The following is a 19,620-nucleotide window of genomic DNA, read 5'->3' as shown; positions in this document are numbered from 1 at the left end:
AAGAGTCTGGAGGAGAGAAGCTGACCAGAGGGACTGACCCTCATCGTGATTCTCTCCAGCACGGGGCCAGGGACTCTGTTCCCCCCACTCCCACTCCCACCTTCCTGGGAGGAAGGAGGGAAGCATCTGAGAGGCTTCCAAAGATCAAGAATCTGGAATCCAATCCCAGGCCCTCCCTCAAAGACTAACCTACCACTCCGAAGTGCAGCCTGGGTCAGCGAGAGCTGGCATGCAGAACCACCATGTAGCTGACAAGGCATTGAGCCCTCCTACCTGGAAAAGCCTCTGATTCTTTGAGGAAGAGGACGCAAGCCAGCAATGACACAGTAACAGCCTTAGTCTCAGTTCCCACCAAAACACAGAGCATTTCCTGTGCCTTTTCCGTTATTTCACAAGCTGCACCTTCTACTCTCTGGGCACCAAGACAGACAGCAGTTTTTTCCCTCAGAAGCAGGACGACTGCCTCCAGTCTCTTCTGGTCAACACCATGGCCAGGACCCGGAGTGACCATCTACTCTACTCCCTGGAAGAGCTTTTGCCCTATGACTTTGAGAAGTTCAAGTTCAAGCTGCAGAACACCAGCCTGGAGAAGGAGCACACCCGGATCCCCCGGGGCCAACTGCAGACAGCTGAGCCGGTGAAGCTGGCCTCTCTGCTGGTCAACCACTACGGGGAGGAATATGCGGTGCAGCTGACCCTGCAGGTCCTGAGGGCCATAAACCAGCACCTCCTGGCAGAGGAGCTTCACCGGGTGATCAGCCCAGGTAAGCAGCCCCAAGCACCCTCCTCTCTCAGTGCAGCTGCTGGCAGTTCGTGGAGTCGGGTGGAAGGTACAAGAGGGAACTTGTGTTCAGACCAGTGCATACTGACTTGGGGGTCAGGAGTCCCAGGTCTGCGACAACTCCTGTGACTTCTTCAGCCGATCAAGTTCTGTCCCCTTCTCTGGTCTTTGCAGCTGGAGCAAAGCTAAGGCTCCCAGTGGCTTTAAAAACAAACGAACAAACCCAGGAGGCTGAGATTCTGATTATGAGGCCAGATCAGAAGAGGCGGGGGCTGGGTGCTTGCTGGTAGAGTTCTTCACTTCATTTGTCATTAACACCTACAGATGAGTATCTTCGGTCGAGCAAGAAACTAACCACTCCTATCAACTGGGTTGATGGGTGATATTGTTATTTCTTTTCAGTTTTGAGTTCTCCTCTTAACACATGTCACAAAAGTATTCTAAAATTCTTAAAAGGGCTTTCTCCTTCCTTCCCTTTCCCTCGTTATTTCTCTTTCATCTTTTCTTTCTTTCCTCTTTTCCTTCCTTCTTTGTCTACCCCTTTGCTGTCACTTTCTGATTTTATTACACTGTGATCAAAGAATGCGGTCTATTGGACTTCTGCTTTTCTTTTCTTTTTTTTTTTTTTTTTTTTTTTTGAGATTTGGTGGGGGCAGGGGCACTACTCTGGGACTAGTTTAAAAAACTATTCTATGATGTCTAAAATTTTCTTCTATTTCTAGATTTTAAGACTATATCAGGAATGCTTTTCATGTCCTTCTATGAGGTAGAAGAGTTTACATAACAAAATTTCTCTGCTCTTTGAAAGAGTGATAAAGCTAAACTGTAATCTGAACCTGGTATAATTTAATGAGGATAATTTTTAAATTAATTTTTTTGTATTTTTAAACTTGGTTATGAGCTTCTTCAGGGTTTTTCACAAGTTCCTGAGGCAGTTTTTGTAAAATATGTTTTCCTGGAAAGCCAACAACAAAGTGTTTTAAGCAATCTTAATTTTACTATGGGCTTTTTCAAACCAAAAATTAAGGTGCTAATTATAGGATATTTTCTTTAGTAGTGGTTTTCAAATTGTATCCCAGGAAGACATTTCAGGGATTCTTTAGAAAGTTGGCAAATACTTGATTCAAAATTTATGAATTGTTTAATTTACAAAACTAACAAATTCATATTAAAATGTGTCATTAACAACATTTTAAAATATTGGAGGCCATCAGTGTTGGGGTCCAGCCCCAGTGGATCCAGGAATACCCAAGGGATGAGTGGCGTTGGCGAGGAAGAAGACAGACACACACAGAAGGTTGCGTAGAAGAGGTAGCCTTTTTTTAATTTTTAGGACAGCTCAGTTTTTATAGACTGAACATTACCTCCCCCTTAAGTCACCACATATTACATCAGATATTGGTTTCGTGCATCTGTCAATATTTTTCTTTCCCATGTTTCTCCCCTATGCATTCATCTAGAACATTTCCGATTACAGGGTTTTTTCTTAAATGTCCCTGTACATAGTCTTCTTGCCTCAATGGCCTAACATTTTCATTCTAACAAAACAATGTTCTACAAATCTCAGATATAGTGTAAATTCTTTGGACAATAAAACAATACATGGGAAGGGTCACAGTAACACGTTTGACATTTCTGAGAATAGTACCATGTGAAAACCCTGATATTTTTCTTTACCTGAAACCACAAAATCTCAATTTACAATGATTAACTATTAAACAGCAAAAACATCTCTAAAGCAGCAAAACACCTCTATTAATAGTGAGATAATGGCAGTGAAGCTGGTAAATATAAATCTTCTATTGAAATCCTATGTACCCCATTTTCTAATTCTACAAAAATACCGGTAATATTCTATGTTGTTTAAAGAAAGGGAAACAATGGACAAATAGCAGCAAGGAAATAGCAATAATGAAAACCCTCTCAACCAAGGAGCAAGTAAACTAAAGCAGTATATCTACTTCTAAATCTAAATGCCTCTACTCTTTTCTATTCTAGTACATTATAATCTTTTAAGCAAGCAGCCAAACTATGCCTGTGGCCTTTTCTTCTTTAACTTGATGTTTATGGTCATGTCTTGAGCCAGAACAATCATGAGCATTTCCAAAAAGGCTTGGACTTTTTCCAGGGAGGCCTTATTACTATATATTATATTTCCAAAAATTAACAGAAAGCCCAACAACAGTAAGACAGAAAGAGGAAAGAGACATATCAGGCCCTCGGGACAACCCCGAGGGGAAGGGCTGCCTTGGAGGTTCCTCTCTCATCCAGTGACCTTGTCACGGTCTGGGTACGTCCTGGTGATTCCCGAGGGGACATGTTAGGCCCCTGGGGCAGCCCCATGTGAGGAAGAGCTGCCTTGCAGGTTCCTCTTGTCACGGACTGGGCACATCCCGGCGGTTCCCGACACATCAGTGTGATAGTTCATGCTATACTTGAACTCCTTTTTATGGAGACCTTGAAATTCAGCCCTTTCTGTCTAAGTAAATGTTACCCTGAAATTTCCAGGCAAACTTGTTTTTTAAACTGTTTACACTGAACTGAATCAGTCAGGATTTCCATTTCATAAAACCAAAGTTATAGCAAAAAATTAGCTTCTAAAGTTTTAACTGTTCCTCATGACCCTTGATTTCAAACTTTTGCACCTATTTTTATTGACTGATAACTGAGTTTTGTAGATTTGTAAGTCACACACAAAAGTATACCAATTATTGTATACCAATAAACTAGGGTTTTCGCTTATATGTTAAGAATTCTATGTAAGACCTTATGTTGGAAACAACTTCTCCTGCCTAAAAAAGTTTGATAAGTACTACTTCAGAAATAAGGCAGCAGATAATGAATATGATCTTATTTAATGCTAATTGACTGCTGTTGTCTAGAATGTCCTGAACTTCCCTAATTTCTGAGGGGGTTCTCTCTTCTCTCCCTTTACCCAAATCTTGACTCTGAGCACCAGGCATTCCCATGCCTTTTCATCTCATTGTCTTTTCAGAGTGTTGGATACAAGAAAGTGACACAGACAGCTCAGCAACGTCAGGTTCCTCTGGGGAGATGAAGCCCAAGAGCCTAAAGACCTCAGATGGTCTGGAAGGTGACAAGCAGCGACAAAGTGCTGATGGGGCTGGCTGCCCACCCTCCAGCCAGCCTGAGGCTGGCAGGGGGCCCCAGAAAAAGCCTCTGGGCAAGCAGCGAGATCAGAAAGGCTCTGAGGGCCTGGAGGTGCAGGGCAAGCTGGGGGCCAGGAACATGACTCTGTCTTCCAAGAGAAGCCCCGTCCTCCCCAAGGTGCCACGGGAGAAGGAGAAAGGGAGCTATCCAGTTGTCAGGCTGCGGAGGAATGCCAGCTCTGCAGGAAGGCTCCAGGGACTCACCAGCGGGTCATTCGCTGGGTCCCCAGGAAGGAGAGAAACAAAGATATCAGAAGTATGTTTACCTTCAGGAAAGAAGAGACCCAAAAGTCTTGAACTTACCATTTCTCCAGAAGAGACAGGACCCCTCAATCCAGAAACTCTTCTGCTTCAGGAGAAAATGAACACTGAGAATCCAACCTCAGCAACCACTGCCAGCGAAGTGGCCACTCTGAAAACAGGGCCGACCGCGACTCTGGAGAAGGGCTCCAGGAATCCAGAGCATGCCACGACCCTGGAGAGGACAGCACTCAGGAATACACCTTTCAGTGTACCGCTGGCTGGAAAGACGATGATTGGGGAGCATCTAGAACCCACAGCTCCTGCAGAGAGGAGTGGAACTGGGGCTCTGAAGGCCTCCAGTGTGCCCCATGAGCCTTCAGATCCAGAAGTCTCTCCGTCTTCAGGTAAGAAAGGACCTCAGAGTCCAGAAGACCTGGTATCCTTAGGAATGATGACTGGTGCAGGTTTTCCCCTGTGTGTGCACAGTCAACTCTTTGTGACCCTGTGGACTGTAGCTCACCAGACTCCTCTGTCCATGGAATTTCCCAGACAAGAATACTGGAGTGGGTGGCCATTTCCTACTCCAGGGCATCTTCCCAATCCAGGGGTCAAACTTGTGTCTCTTTGTGTTTCCTGCGCTGGTAGACAAATTCTTTGCCACTGCACCACCTGGGAAGATGCACAAGCCTGCTTTTATCTCTACTTTATCCATTTCACTTGACCCTTGGGTCCACCTTGAGAGCCTCAATCCTTTGAAAATCTGATTGTAGGCTCTGAATCCTGGAAAAAGGCGTATCTGCACATCTTCACAAAATGTTGCAGTGTTGCACACATTTCAGCCAGTTAGCTCTTAGACACTTCTTTAGAATCCCCAAGGGCTTCTGAACCTCAGGTTGCTCATCTGGGAAAGACCAGGTAAATATCACCTTCTTATAATACTCTATGGAAATATGTCAAGGGGCTGAGATTCTGCCAGTCTGCCTCTCTGAGCAGAGAGGAAGCTGGTGGCCAAAATCATAGGTCTCTTTTACTAAAGAGGCAGAATTTAGGATTATGATGGGTTGTAAATGACAGAAACACCAAAGTTAACAACTGAAACAAGACAGACATTTGTTCCCCTTTCACAAAAATGACACACATAGTCTGGGGTGAATGTGGTATCCTCTGGCTAGGAACCCCAGCTCCTGCTGCTTTTCTGCTCCACAGAGTTTGAAGCTCATGGTAGTATCCTCATTCCAGGCAACAGGATGGAGGGACAAAAGAGAATGGTATCACTTAGGGAAGATTTTCAGAAGTTTCTAGATTCTGCCCATGATGCCTCTGTTTACATCCTCTTGGCCAGAATGTACAGACATACCTCCGCAATAATGTGGGTTTTGTTCCAGACCACTGCAATAATGCAAATATTGCAGAAAGCTAGTCACAAGAAAGTTTGGTTTTCCAGTACATATGTTTACACTATATTGTAGTCTGTATTAAGTGTACAATTATGTCTAAAAAAACAATGAATATACCTTTTATTTTTGTCCTCACTGTGTGGCTTGTGGGATCTCCATTACTCCACCAGGGACTGAACCTGGGCCGTGTCAGTGAAAGGGTTGAATCTAACCACCAGACCACCAGGGAACATCCACACCTTAATTTAAAAATACTTTATTGCTAAAGAACGTTCACCATCATCTGGCAGCACAGGGATGTCACAAACCTTTATTTTGTAAAAAATGAAGTGTCCCAATAAAGGGAAGTGCAATGAAAGGAGGTGTGTCTGGAGTCACATGACCACACCTAACTGCTAGGGAGACTGGGAAATGTAGTTTTGGGGGAGCAGGGGTGGGGAAGCAGTCATATGGACCGCAAAAAATGTCATCATAAGGGAAGGGGGAAACTGTCACTGGGGAGCTCAAAGTCTCATTTACAGATGTGATATGAGTTCCTGGGACCCTGAGAGAGGAGGAGGTGGCAGGGGACTCATGGATTGAGTGTGTTTCTATTTCCTCTTGTGTCTCCTGTTATTTCTGCTTTATGAAGCCCTGCTGGTCTTGGAACAGAGCTGGTCGTCATCACAGTGGGTTACACCCTTCAGCCTTGTCAAGTTACTTCTTTACTTTCACATCATGTGTTCTGAATCTGTATGTGAGCAGTGGCTCATTCATTCCTTCATTCAACACACACTTCCCAAATGTTTACCAGGTGCCAGGGGTTCTGCTAGGGTCTGTGGGTTCAGCCACAAGTGAGTAACCATCCCCTGGCAACTCTACTCAAGTTATGCACCCTCTCAGTGGTGGTACGTGGTAAAGCCAACACCAGTAGAATGTCTTCCCATCTTTATGTCACCTGTGTCAGTGTATGTGCAGGAGGAAGGCATAGAATTTATAGCAAAATGCCTTTCTTTAGGATAAATGCCTGAAAATTCCAAGTCTCGGGACTGGCATGAGATCCAGGCCTTAGCCCTCAGTCTGAGTGTTCTCGCTGGAGGGCAGTTGGGGGAGGACAAGCTAGGAAAAGGCCTCAGTCTAACAGAGAACATTCACGTCCCAGGCACAGATTCCCACTAGGCTGATTTGCAGCATCCCCTGGTAGCACCTTGGGTTTGTCACTCAGGTTTTTCCATTGCTGTGTCCTCAGGGAGGCTGCAGGACAAGGCTGTGTGTCCTCTCTGCCGTGCCCAGGAAGGAGACCCAGTTGGTGGCAGCTGTGTGCACATCTCCTGCAGCTGCTCTGCGGCTTCCAGGGACCCTGAGGCCTCACTCAGCCGCTCATCCAGCTGCCCCCGGTGCCAGGACTTGCTCCCAGGGAAGAGCCACAGAAGCCGTGAGTGGCAGGAGGGCCTGCAGATGACCAGCCTGAACCCCAAGAACCTGCCACAGTGTGAGCGTCACATGAAGCAGGTGCAGCTGCTCTTCTGCGAGGACCATGGGGAGCTCATCTGCCTTATCTGCCGGCTGAGCCAGGAGCACCGGGGCCACCGGGTGCGCCCCATTGAGGAGGCTGCCCTGGAATACAAGGTGGGGCTTCCTGCATTGGGACCCTTCTCTGCTGGGTGCCTGAACACATTGGGAGGTTTCCCTGGAATGCTAGGCACTGGTGCATTAGGGAGCATCTGTGGGCTGTAAGTGGCAAACACATACAAATTGAGCTAGCAAAGAGGGATGCTGCATGTAGCTCAGAGGTCTGTGGGAATCTAGCCTCAGGTATGGCTGAATCCTGAAAGATTTCTCATAAGAAATCTTTCTCACCACCTCGGCTCTGCTTCCTTTGGTGTGATGAGGTCATTTCTTCCTCTGGTTACCTCTCCCCATGCTCCTGGCTGCAGCACTCTCAGCTTTATTCCCTGTAGCAAATTTTCCCATCTAGGGTTGGCACCAACTAAAGATGGCAGGGGCCAAGTTTGAGCTTCAACAAGTGTTGTTGTTTTTTTTTTTTCCCCAGGAGCAAATTCAGAAGCAGTTGGAGCATCTGAAGGAGTTGAGAAAATCTGGAGAGGAGCAGAGATCTCAGGGGGATAAGAAAACAGTGAACTCCCTGGTAAGGTTAGGGGTGGTCTGTGGCCTGTCATTGACTGGATTCACCCTGTAGAAGGAAGCAGAGAACCCAGAGTGAGCAGGGGTCCCTCAAGTCCTGTACTAGTTCACAGGGAAACAGAGCTGATCACATATTTAGAGTCACCTCCTCCTGGGGGGCAGGGAATAACAGGTGTCTAGAGATGAGCTTGTCCCTGGGGATGGAGTCCACCTCCAGCAAGAAGGGGTATCTCCCAGGACCCAGTCACACTTTCTTAGACTCACCACAAAATGGTTTAGAGAAATGGATGCTGTAAGTGAGGAATGGGATTGAGGAAAGGGGAGGAGAGACTTTCTAAATACTGCTCCGAGTTGTTTTTATAATTGCTGTTATCTTTTTTTTTTTTTACAAAAGCCATATTTATTTGTAAAATTCAAATGGTTAAAGTGAACATTTCCTTTTAAAACTGTGGTTCTGCAACACTGCAGACTCCAATAAGTACCACTTAGTAGCCTTCCTGTTAAGGTGTTGTCCAGACTCTTGGATGCTTTAGTTACTTCTGTTTTCCCTTCGTGTGAAGGTGCCTAACTAACCCACAGAGCCTTGATGATTTGTCTGATGCATTTCTGTTGGTTGGATTTCATCTCCCTGAGTCCCAAACTTGTCAGGACCCACCACACGGCAGTGAGAAACAGGCAAAGATAACAAAGGGCAGGATGAGAGGGAGGGGGGTGGCAGCTGTCCAGGTGTCTGACTTTTGGGAAACTGCTGAATGGTAGTCAAATGAAAACCCTTTCCTATAACCCCAGGCGGCTTGAACTTGTGGATGGAGCAGAGGTCAAGGGTGCTCCAGGTGGGGCAGAGGACGGTGAGGCAGGAGCCTGGGCTGCTCAGGGAAACCCGGGGAGACAAAAGTGTCCAGCCTTCCCTTCAGACGCAGTGACATAGGCCCTTATGGAAAGGAATGCTGTTTTCAGGCCTTCACCATCTCCTCCTTTTTCAAATAATGAAAAAAAATTTTTTAATCATAGGAAAGAGGGTAGGGAAAGCTCCTTTTTACAGCAGAAAGCCAGCTAAAACAAGTACAGAATAACAACTGAATTAGAAGATTTCCATTATACAGTTGACACTGACAGGGATCAGCAACAGAAGCTAAAATTTTTAGGAAAAAAATGGCAGAGAACAGCGTACTTACACACTCTCAAATACCACTCCCCAAATTACTTAATAATTATAAAGGAAATAATATATATTTACAGTAGTGACTGGTAGACCCCTCCTTAACCAATTACCAATTCTAGAATCCCTATACTGATGATGGCAAACTGGATAGTCTTTGCCTCCCAATGGGATGGGCTAGAAAGAGCATGGCCTTAGGTCTATGGCACTCTCACCCCCCACCCCATGTTTCTCCTGAATTTAATCATGAGCAAAATTATCAGAGAATTTTAGAATATAGGCCATTGAACAGGATGGTTGACCTGTCCTCTTAAAAAAAAAGGAAAGTCCACATTACTGCTATCAACAACAAAAAGTGTCCCAGATTCCATGTTTAGGAACATCACATTGGAAGCCTGAGACTGGCCACATGTCTCAAATTAGACACATGTGGGAGTATCTACACCCACATGTTTAGTGCTTAGTTGCTCAGTCGTGTCAGACTCTGCAACCCCTGGGATTGTAGCCCACCAGGCTCCTCTATCCATGGGGATTCTCCAGGCAAGAATACTGGAGTGGGTTGCCATGCCCTCCTCCAGGGGATCTTCCTAACCCAGGGAACAAACCCAGGTCTCCTGTACTGCAGACAGATTCTCTACTGTCTAGAGGCACCAGAGAAGCCCATCTACGCCACAGAAACAGCAAATGCCACAACCCAGTCTTGGTTTTTTGTTGATTGTCTAGACTTAGACAGTGAGTGATGGGGAAAGTGACTTGTGCAGACCAGAGGCACGGGTGTGTGTCTGCGGTGCTGTGCTGTAAAGACCGGGAGAACACTCTTCCGCATTCGAAACCCAGCACGTGACTCAGCAGAGGCTGAGGGGAAGGTGTGAGGTTCCGCACACATCAAGTTCATAGTCTTACTCCTTTTTTTCTCTTTTTTTTTAGTTTTATTGAAGTATAATTGATTTACAATATTGTGTTAATTTCTGCATAGCTAAGTGATTCAGTTATACATACATGTATATATTCTTTTTCATATTCTTTTCAGTCATGGTTTATTACAGGATATTGAATATAGTTCCCTGTGCTATAAAGTTGGACCTTGTTGTTTATCCATGCTAAATGTAATAGCTTGCATCTACTAACCCCAAACTCCCAGTCCATCCCTCATCTTTCCCTCTTCTCCTTGGCAATCCCAAGTCTGTTCTCTACGTCTGTGAGTCTGTTTTGTATGTGTGTGCTCAGTTGTGTCCAACTCTTTGCAACCCCAGGGACTGCAGCCCACCAGGTTCCTCTGTCCATGGGAATTTCCAGGCAAGAATACTGGAGTGGGTTGCCATTTCCTACTCCACATAGTCTTACTCCTTAATTACAGAAAAATACCAGGCAGTGTCAGAACCACTATCACATGTCAACTAGGGGACCACAGGTGGCAGGGGAACAGGGGCCAGGAAAACATCCACAAAGTGTCCTGAGAGGCCCTGGGCTGTTTGGAATTTACACCAGAGTTCTCTTCATTGTGTCTAGCAGTTTAGCTCATAAATGAATGTGCCCATATTAAAATCAACAACAAAAGGTGCAGAGACATTTTTGGTTCAAAAGAACTTAAAGAGATTTAGTCCTGTCCTTTTGAGCCAAAAATGAGATTTCTTCTGTACAGTCTATGTGAAGGGTCCTCTCCCTCCCTGGATGAAGAAAAGTTACCCTAGAGCAACTTCAAGTGTCCACTGCAACTTTCTAGTGATGAGAAAGTCATGGGTGGCCAGTGTGCAAGAGTACTGGAAGTCAAGTTCACTTGCATCCAAATAGATGGACTGACTTGCCCCAATTCAGGGGGAGGAGAGGGGACTCTCCCTTTGGAAGGTGGGCTTCTGGGTATTCCCTGAGTGCACAGGCCCCTATATCTCCCTGACTTCTGTTCCCCAGAAACAAGCTGAAACCCAGAAGCAGAGAATCCAGTGCCAGTTGGAGCAGCTGTGCCAATTTTTAGAGCAGCAGGAGCGGCTCTTTGTGGCCTGGCTAGAGGAACTGGGCCAGACCATCGGCCAGGTTAGGGAGACGTACGGCACCCAAGGGAAGAGGGACATCGCCCTTCTCGACGAGCTGATTGGGGAGCTGGAGGCCAAGCAGTGCCAGCCAGAGTGGGAGTTTATGAAGGTGAGCACAGCTGGGCCTGGCCTTCCTCTGTCCACTGTGCCCAGCAGGATGACAGGGGCTCCCAGTACTGCCATCTGCTCTCCCCAACCCAGTGGTGAGGCCCTTGGGGCTGGGGTGGGACTTGTCCTTGGTGATCCATAATGGCTCTTGTGTCCAGGCTTCTGCAATGCAGTATCAGGAACCCATGGTGGCCTAGAATCTAGGGGATCCCCTGGCATCTCCCACGTCAGTAGACTGGGTACGGTTATGGGCAGGCCCCAGCTGAGTTGCCACCTTGCTGATTAGAACTGGGGGGAGGGGCCCTGTTTTTGCTGACACTCTGGGGCAGGGAGGCCAGGAGTCATCATAGTCCTTACAACACTGGTGATGGAGAACTTCCCTCTTTTCTCTCCTAGGACATTGGAGTCACCTTGCACAGGTACCAAGAGGTCCCCTGATGATCCCTTGGCAAGGGGGTCCTGCAGGCAGCATCTGGGGAGGCAGCCCTAGGAGGGAGACGCTCCCAACCCAGGGATGTGCCTTCTCGCATCTCCTGCAGCTTCCGAAGGCCTTTCTGGATTTGTGTAGGGAGAATGGGAGCATGATCAGGAGGGGACTGCGGGACTGAAGATGGAACCCGATTAACACGCCTGTCGCGTGGTGGCGGCTTCCTAGGAACCTCCCCTAACAGCCCGTGTCCTGTGCAATTCACCTTGTGAAAACTGTTCCTGCAGGACTGCCTGCTTGCAGGCACAGGGAGAGAGGCACTTTCCAGAAGTGGATCTGCTAAGCCCAGCAGGCAGCGGTGGAGGGGGTGGGCAAGAGAAGGGGAAGGGAGGGGAGAAAGGGAAGGGGAAGGAGGCTGGAACCTACGATCACCCAGGGGAACTTCACGAGATCCTGACATTCAGGCCCTGGCTGACAAATTAAATCGAATCTTCAGGAGTATGACCCAAGCATTAATTTTTTGAAGAAATTTTTTTGGTGGTAAAATACATGTAACACAAAATCTGCCATTTTAAGCATTTAAAAATGTACAGTTCAGTGAGTACCTTCATATCATTGTACATCACAGTGTTGAACATCACCATGATACAACTCTAGAACTCTCTCATCTTCCCAAACGGAAACTCCGTACTATTATACAACTTCCCAATCTCCCCTCCCCCAACCCCTGGCAACCACCATTTTACTGTCTTTATGTATTCCACTACTCTAGATACATCATATAAGTGGAATTATGCAATATTTGTGTTCTTGTGTCTGATTTATCTCACTTAGCATATCTTCAAGGTTCATTCATGTTGTAGAATGTGCCAGAATTCCATTCTTTTTTTTTTTTTTTTTACATTTATTTTATGGCTGGGCTGCATCCTAGATCTTAGTTCCCCAATCAGGAATCAAACCTGTGGCCCCTGCAGTGGAGTCTTAACAAGTGAATCAACCAGGGAAACCCCCCATTCCTTGTTTTAACTTTGGCTGCACTGGGTGTTTCTTGTGTGAGTTTAATTGCCCTGCACCATGCAGGACCTTAGCTCCCCAACCAGGGATCAAGCCTCACCCTCTCCACTGGAAGCTCGGAGTGTTAACCACTGGACCGCCAGGAAAGTCCCCTGGTGTCTGTGGTTTTTGAAGCTCCCCTGGAGAGCACACCCCATGGCCAGCGTTGAGGACCAGTGTTTAGAACTTGAAGCCCAGGAAGGAAGTTTTCTTTGTGAAGTGGGTCTGGGGTGGGTGTGCCTGGTGGAAGCTGCACCTCCCTTTCAGTTCATGAGACCGTGGGCCACCCCCATGCTCCAGCCCTCTTTTGCCAATGGTCTTTTTGTCTCTAGGGCCAAGATGGTGACTGTCCCTGAGCTGTGGGCCACGCCACCAGAGGTGAAAGAGAAGATCCACCTGCTCTACCAGAAATCAGAGTTTGTTGAGAAGCGCATGAAGCACTTCTTGGGTAGGTGGGCTTGCGGGAGAATGGGAAGAGCCCCCTCACCTGCCCTCAAGAACCGTGTAGCCTGGGTCCCCTGGCGTCTCTTCTCCATCTCTCTTGTCCTTTCTGTCTTGCCTTCAGTCTCTCCCAGATCTGTCCCCATCTGGGGAACCTAACTCGAACTCCTTCTCTCCTTTTAGAGACCCTGCGCTCAGAAGTGGAAACGTTTAATGGTGAGTATGGTGGTGGTAGTTTGTGCTGGCCAGGGGTCCCTTGTGATTTCTAGGCATTATTTAGAAGAGAAAAAAAAAACCACCTGTGACAAAGGTGGGAGAAAAGTCATGACAAGTCCTCATAGTCTCTGAGCTGGGGTCACTGCCAGATCACAGAATATCCAAGGCTGGCTTGGGTGCCAGGGAGGAACGGGGGCCTATGAAATCAGAGGAAGCCGGGCAGGTCCTGAGCAGGGAGGAGGGGTCCTTGTCTTTCCTTGTTGTGGGGACCAGGGTGGATGTAGTCCCTCTGACTGGGGATGCTCAGCATTGCCCCCATCTCCTTTTTCTCTATAGTTGCAGAACTGATTGGTGGTCAGGCACCCTGAGGCGAGTAGCCTTGGCCTGCCGGGCCCCTGCTCGGTCCCCCAGTGCGTTCCCGAAGAACGACCTTGTCCACGTTTCCTGGATGTGGGGAAAACCCTGTGGGGATGTTGTCCATGGACCTGAAGTCAGGAATTCTAATTCTCTCTGCAGTTAATGTGATTCTGGAAGCAGAAACTATCCACTCCAACCTCATCTTTCATCTTCTCTGATGACATGAAGAGAGTGAGCCTTTGAGAAGAAAAGTGGGACCATCTGCCTGCTAGTCCAGGAAGATTCTATAGCTGAATCGTGGTGCTGGGCTCTCTGAGCCTGCTCTCTAGCCACCATGACTGAGAAGTGAAGGTGGGAGACAAGCCAGGGTGGGTCCTGGGCATTTGCAAGGCAGCCACGAGCAGCAAGGAGAACATGACTCTGTCACCAGAGAATGGGCATTTGGTAGAAACAATGAGGCAGTAAAATGAATGCCAGGCGTGCACCTTTCTCCAGATCCAGATGGAGGAGCCCTGCTGGCATGGGGGTATCTCCCTGGACTACAAGATGGTGACATCTCCTTTTACAAAGTGACAGCCAAATCCCACATCCCTCACAGCCACTGGCTACTTTCCCCTGGGGCCCCTTCAACCTATCCTCAGCCCCAGGACACATGATGGAGAGAAGAACATGGATCCTCTGACCATCTGTCTAGTGGGGGTGGCCACGGCCTCCCTGAATACCTGACACTTTGCATCTCCCTTCAGGCTCCTGGTCTTGAATCTTGAATCCATACACTTGACAGTCATTACTGGGTTCCAGTGCTATGGGGAATAAAAAAATAGTCCCCGTGCCCAAGGAGTTTACGGGACAGAAGCAGAAGTAGGCTGGGTCACAAATACTGGTAAACCAAGAGTAAAGAGAACACACATGCAGATGATACAAGGCTTTCAGAGTACATCGCTGTTGCTTAATAAATCCTTGTTAAGAATTAGCACCTAAGATGCTCCTGAGACAGAACCTACCCTCATTTTCCCTCAGGACCCTTGGCAAGGATGTGTTCCTTCATTCTACCTACCCCTGTCTTGAGACTTAGGAAGCCTGAAGAAAAACAAGCAGATTGGATCATTACAAATCACTTTTGTACTTGGATTAATGAACTGTGACTGGACCTCATAAATAAATCCCTTAGAAAATGTAGTTGTGATTGCATTTGTTGTCACTCAGTTGATTGCTGTGAGGTGCTGTTTGCATACAGAAGACCACGAGGGAGATGGGGCTGCTGTTACTATTCTTCCTGAGCTCTACAGGCAAATCTGTGGGTCTGTGGAATGTCAGGTTCTAGTTCATTCTCCATTTAAAGAGACATAAATAAATGAATAAAGAGACATAGAGAGGGGGAAGGAGAGGGACAGACTTGGAGTTTGGGGATAGTAGATGCAAACTATTATGTTGAGAATGGATAAACAGCAAGGTCCTACTGTACAGCACAGGGAACTATATCCAGTCTCCTGGGACAGACCAAATGAAAAGGAATAAAAAAAAAAAAGAATGTCTGTATGTGTATAACCGAGTCACACTGCTGTATGGCAGAGATTAGCACAACATTGTAAATCAACTATACTTCAAAAGAAAAAAATTAACACATCCAAAGAATAAAATGACATATAAAGAGGAATGTAGTGCTCGCTTGGGCAGCACATATACTAAAATTGGAACGATACAGAGAAGATTAGCATGGCCCCTGCGCAAGTATGACACACAAATTCGTGAAGCGTTCCATATTTTTTATGACAGAAACCACTGCAATGTTGTAGAGTAATTAGCCTCCAACTAATAAAAATAAATGGAAAAAAATAAATTAAAAAAAAATAAATAAAGAGGAATGTAAGAAAAAACGAGGATCAAATGAAGATTGAACCACAAACTTCTGCTACTCCAACTTCTCTTCCCATCTTCACAGTGGAGCCTAGATTCTCTGTGGTTGTGACCAGAGCACAAAACACATGCTTTCCTTTCTTCATGGAGCTTTGTTCTACATGCATAATCAACATGCTGACACAGCTCACGTGCCCTGTTTGCTCAGCTGTTCACTGTGTTTGGCATTTGTTGTTACCAATTCTCCCTTGCTATCCTTCCATGAACAGCTTGGTGTATATTTTCTGCCACCCTCCCATACACATGTTCTTCCCTCCAATTATTCCTAAAACTGTTTCAGAATGTGAACTATTTGACAACACTTGCAGGGCCATACAATCCTTCAGAAAGATTTTAAATGTTTCATGCCTGAAGCAGTGTTGATCCCTTACAAAATTTTTGCTGATATGATAGAAATGTAATGAGACTTTACCTGTGTTTTATTTCATTACCTGAAATTAAGGATATAAATTTTTCCACATGAATTTCTACTTTTTTGCTTCATTCTGTCAACACACATATTTGATAAACAATCCATAATAGTAATAGTTTTAATTCAAGTCAAACTGAGGACTACAGCCTGGGAGACACAGACTTAAGAAATACTTGAATTGTGTCCCATAGAACCTCAAAATGGGGGGAGGCTCATATAGGCAAAACCTCAAAGCTACCTAAGTTGTTTGTCAAGAATTATAATTGAAGCTGGCAAGAATAAGAGTGCTTATTAAGTAAGGACTGGTTGGGGTCCAAAATGGTTGCAAAGTTACAAGGGGAGACCTTGGCCCATTAGGTTGCAGCTGGCAGCTACTAGCAGATACTGTTCTGAGAATGGTTTGTGCTATCCTTGAGTTTGATACAGTTCAGAAAATCGAGGTTCTCAATGATGCAAGCACAGGTCTGAAATTAAATACAATCACTATCCTCTCTATTTTGGATGCCTGAATCACAGTTTTATATCTTGGCAGAACAAGGAACACTGGGCTTCCCTGGTGGTCCAGTGATTAAGAATTTGCCTTGGAATGCAGGGGACATGGGTTCGATCCCTGGCCAGGAAGATTCCACATGCCATGAGGCAACTAAGCCTATGCTCCACAACTACTGAGCCTGTGCTCTAGAGCCGGAGAGCTGTAACTACTGAGCCCACGGGCTGCAACTATTCAAGCCCAAGACACAGCAAGAAAAGCCACAATGAGAAGCTCAAACACTGTAACAAGAGAGTAATCCTCACTCCCAGAAATTACAGAAAAGCCCACGCACAGCAACAAATGCCCAGCATGGCCAAAAAGTAATATTAATAAAAAAACAAAAAACATCAAACATGAGAGGTTTCAAACAAGGCAGATTAGCATGCACACAACTAGTTAGCATGACCCTGGTGTCTGGGAAGAGAACCTCATCTTTTTTTTTTTTGAGAACCTCATCTTTAATGGAGTACTAGCATTGGCATTATGGGGGTGGGAGGGGAACATTTATCCCTATCCTCAAAGATGACATTTTCAACAATCTGGTAGCTGTATTCTTTTTTTTTTTTTACTGGTTAAAGCATATGTACAATGTAAGTTAGACAAGCCATAAAACAGGCTATTCTAATTAGCATAAAGTTCAAGCCAAATCATTTATAAGCAAGAATGACTTCCCCATACCTCAACATGTGAAAAACTGCTTCCATCAAGTCTATAAAAATGGTACAGTTCCTTTAACTACTTGCTATGTGGGATCCAGATGTTGAACAAGTTTTTGTAATACTTTTACATAAATATTTTAAATATTAAATATTAGTATTTGTAGTATGTAACTTTCTCTGTCAGGTGGTTTTTTAAAATTGAGATATAATTCACATACCATAAAATGCACGCTTTTAAATACACAACTAAATGGGTTTTAGTATATCCACAATGTGTGGATCAACACTAATTCCACAACATTTTCATGACCCCCCAAACAAGCCTGCACCCATTAGCAGTCACTGGTCTTTCCCCTCTGCCCTCAGGCCCTGGCTATGACTAACCTATTTTTTATCTCTACGGATTTGCCTGTTCTGGACATTTCACATAAGAATTACAACATATGGTCTTGTGTGACCGGTTTCTTTGGCTCAGCACAGTGTGTCAAAAGTTCATCCATGTTGCTGCATGTATCACTGCTTTGTCCCTTTTTTACTGTTAAATAACTGATTATATGGATATACATCTTGTTAATCTGTTCAGCAGACAAGTGGGTTGTTTCTACTTTTCAGCCAGTATGAACAATGCTATTTGTGTACAGGTTTTCGTTTCTCTTGGGTTTATACCTAGGAAAGGAATTATTTGATCCTATAGTAATTTTTGATGCTTTTGAACTGTTGTGTTGGAGAAGACTCTTGAGAGTCCCTTGGACTGCAAGGAGATCAAACCAGTCAATCCTAAAGGAAATCAGCCCTGAATATTCACTGGAAGGACTGATGGTGAAGATGAATCTCCAATAATTTGGTCACCTGATGAAAAAAACTGACTCATGAAAGAGACCCTGATGCTGGGCAAGATTGAGGGCAGGAGGAGAAGGGGATAATAGAGGATAAGATGGTTGGATGACATTATGGACTGGATGGACATGAGTTTGAGCAAGCTCTGGGAGTTGATGAAGGACAGGGAGGCCTGGCGTTCTGCAGTCCATGGGGCTGCGGAGTCGGAAATGACTGAGCAACTGAACTGAACTGATAATAATTCTATTTTGAAAGACTGCCAAACTGTGGCTAACCATCTTTTCTTTCTTTCTTTCACCACACTGTCATGTATGCAATGTCTCAGTTCCCCGACCAGGAATCAAACCAATGGACTGCCAGGGAATTCCCACTAAACATCTTTTCAAATGTCAATATCATTTAGCTTTCCGCCTCTATGGAATGGTTCCATGGCCTTTGCCTCAGTCTTCGGTCAGTTGGCAGGAACTCTGTATGCTGGGAATGCCTTACTCTTTACTTGACTTATCTCGCACAATTACATTCCAGTCTACCACTTGTTTGACTTTACCAATATTATCTTCTAAAATTTCCTTTTTTAATACATTCTCACAAGTTTATATTCTACTCTAAGGCACCTCAGTTTCCTACTCTGCCTCAATATTAAACTTAGCGTTCCCATAAATATTCTTCCATTGGCTATTAAATCCCAATTTGGGGGTATGTAAAGATAGGAGTCTTCCTTTTTTCCAGGAAGAACAGACAACTATTGCTAGTACCAAGCTTAAAAGCCACCCTTTCATACAGGTCGACATATATTCAGACCAATTTTAGCATTTATTGTTCTATTTATTCACTCGTAGTTCAAACTATACAGCTTTGATTAAAGAAGGTTTTTGTTTTTGTTTCATAATATGTCTGGAAAGACAGGTATTCTTTAACTTGTTGCTATACAGTTTTTTGTTTGTGTTTTTTCTTTTTTTTTCTTGCCACACAGTTTTGACAGTAGTCTCTTCATAACACATTTTAGACCATGGCTGAATCACTCAGTTTCCGTTAAGAAACGGGATTCCTTTATATTTTCACTTTAGTCATCCTGACTGACAATGACTTTACACACAGAAATAAGGCAATCTCTGCTCTTGTGTGGCCCAATCTCTTAACCAATACTTCCCTGGAGAATGAACAGAGTATGTGAACAAGACAGAAAGAAAAGATAAACGGAGAACGGAAGCGGAATGGACAATTAGGATTCCTCAGGAAGTAAGATGGCCGGTCCAGACCGCAGTGTAGGAGTTGGCATACAGGGGAGGGCAGCGTCGCCCGGCTCTGACCAACGGGCCGCTCCTACAGACAGAGACGGCTGTAACAGAACTCTAGACACGACAGAGGCCAGAGCCCACCACCAACTCACCGCCACCTCAGTATTTTGATAGACCCAGGTGCTGCGGCGGAAACTGCGGCGGAAACTGCGGCGGAAACTGCGGCGGCCTAGCACAGACCTTCCGGTACTCCCGACAGCCCGCTTCCGGTCGAGCCCTGATCCTGCTCCGCCCCAACCGCTGACCCTGACGATCTCCCATTGGCTGTGTGGCGCCGAACTACATTTCCCAGCATCCCCTGTAGTTATCCCTTCCGTACTTCGAGTGGTGCCAACCAGGTTTGGCGGGCTGGAACTAACCTTTAGCTTTCCGTCTCCCAGATACAGCCGCAGAGAAAGCGGATGCTGCCAACCTAGCCTCCCTGCGGTCCTGAAAGTCCTGCTGGTCGGCCTCGAGCCT

General features: G+C 45.6%; 1 protein-coding gene, 1 long non-coding RNA gene and 1 other non-coding gene across 4 annotated transcripts; 2 read left to right on the top strand and 1 right to left on the bottom strand.

The window, feature by feature from the left end:
• Nucleotides 1–347: 347 nt before the first annotated feature.
• Nucleotides 348–14,685, top strand: MEFV (MEFV innate immunity regulator, pyrin). 2 transcript variants are annotated; one of them, XM_070461110.1, is made up of 9 exons: nucleotides 348–764; nucleotides 3,777–4,598; nucleotides 6,820–7,199; nucleotides 7,624–7,719; nucleotides 10,783–11,013; nucleotides 11,409–11,431; nucleotides 12,825–12,940; nucleotides 13,117–13,149; nucleotides 13,486–14,685. In XM_070461110.1, exons 1-9 carry the CDS (start codon nucleotides 488–490, stop codon nucleotides 13,515–13,517), a joined length of 2,010 nt encoding a protein of 669 aa, XP_070317211.1. In that variant the 5' UTR covers nucleotides 348–487; the 3' UTR covers nucleotides 13,518–14,685. The 2 variants fall into 2 exon arrangements, with proteins under 2 accessions (XP_070317211.1, XP_020770630.2); XM_020914971.2 differs by having other exon boundaries at nucleotides 349–764; nucleotides 13,666–14,685.
• On the bottom strand, nucleotides 2,080–19,606 carry LOC139032866 (uncharacterized). Its single transcript, XR_011485482.1, has 2 exons — nucleotides 19,521–19,606; nucleotides 2,080–7,764 (listed from the first exon to the last, which is right to left on the bottom strand). It is a non-coding gene; the product is annotated as an uncharacterized lncRNA (long non-coding RNA).
• LOC139032908 (U6 spliceosomal RNA) lies at nucleotides 15,168–15,274 on the top strand. The gene has a single exon (XR_011485546.1). It is a non-coding gene; the product is annotated as a U6 spliceosomal RNA (small nuclear RNA).
• Nucleotides 19,607–19,620: the final 14 nt, after the last annotated feature.

Source organism: Odocoileus virginianus, chromosome 33, assembly GCF_023699985.2.
Source record: "Odocoileus virginianus isolate 20LAN1187 ecotype Illinois chromosome 33, Ovbor_1.2, whole genome shotgun sequence".
In the NCBI taxonomy this organism is placed as follows: domain Eukaryota; kingdom Metazoa; phylum Chordata; class Mammalia; order Artiodactyla; family Cervidae; genus Odocoileus; species Odocoileus virginianus.
This window is presented reverse-complemented; position numbering and strand designations above follow the sequence as displayed.

What these genes read in the sequence shown, in the direction of transcription:
- MEFV (XM_020914971.2), top strand. Translation starts at nt 488, where the DNA reads ATGGCCAGGACCCGGAGTGACCATCTACTCTACTCCCTGGAAGAGCTT. An exon ending in AGAAGTCTCTCCGTCTTCAG is followed by an intron (nt 4,599 to 6,819) that starts GTAAGAAAGGAC and finishes CTGTGTCCTCAG; the next exon opens with GGAGGCTGCAGGACAAGGCT. An exon ending in CAGAGTGGGAGTTTATGAAG is followed by an intron (nt 11,014 to 11,408) that starts GTGAGCACAGCT and finishes TTTCTCTCCTAG; the next exon opens with GACATTGGAGTCACCTTGCA.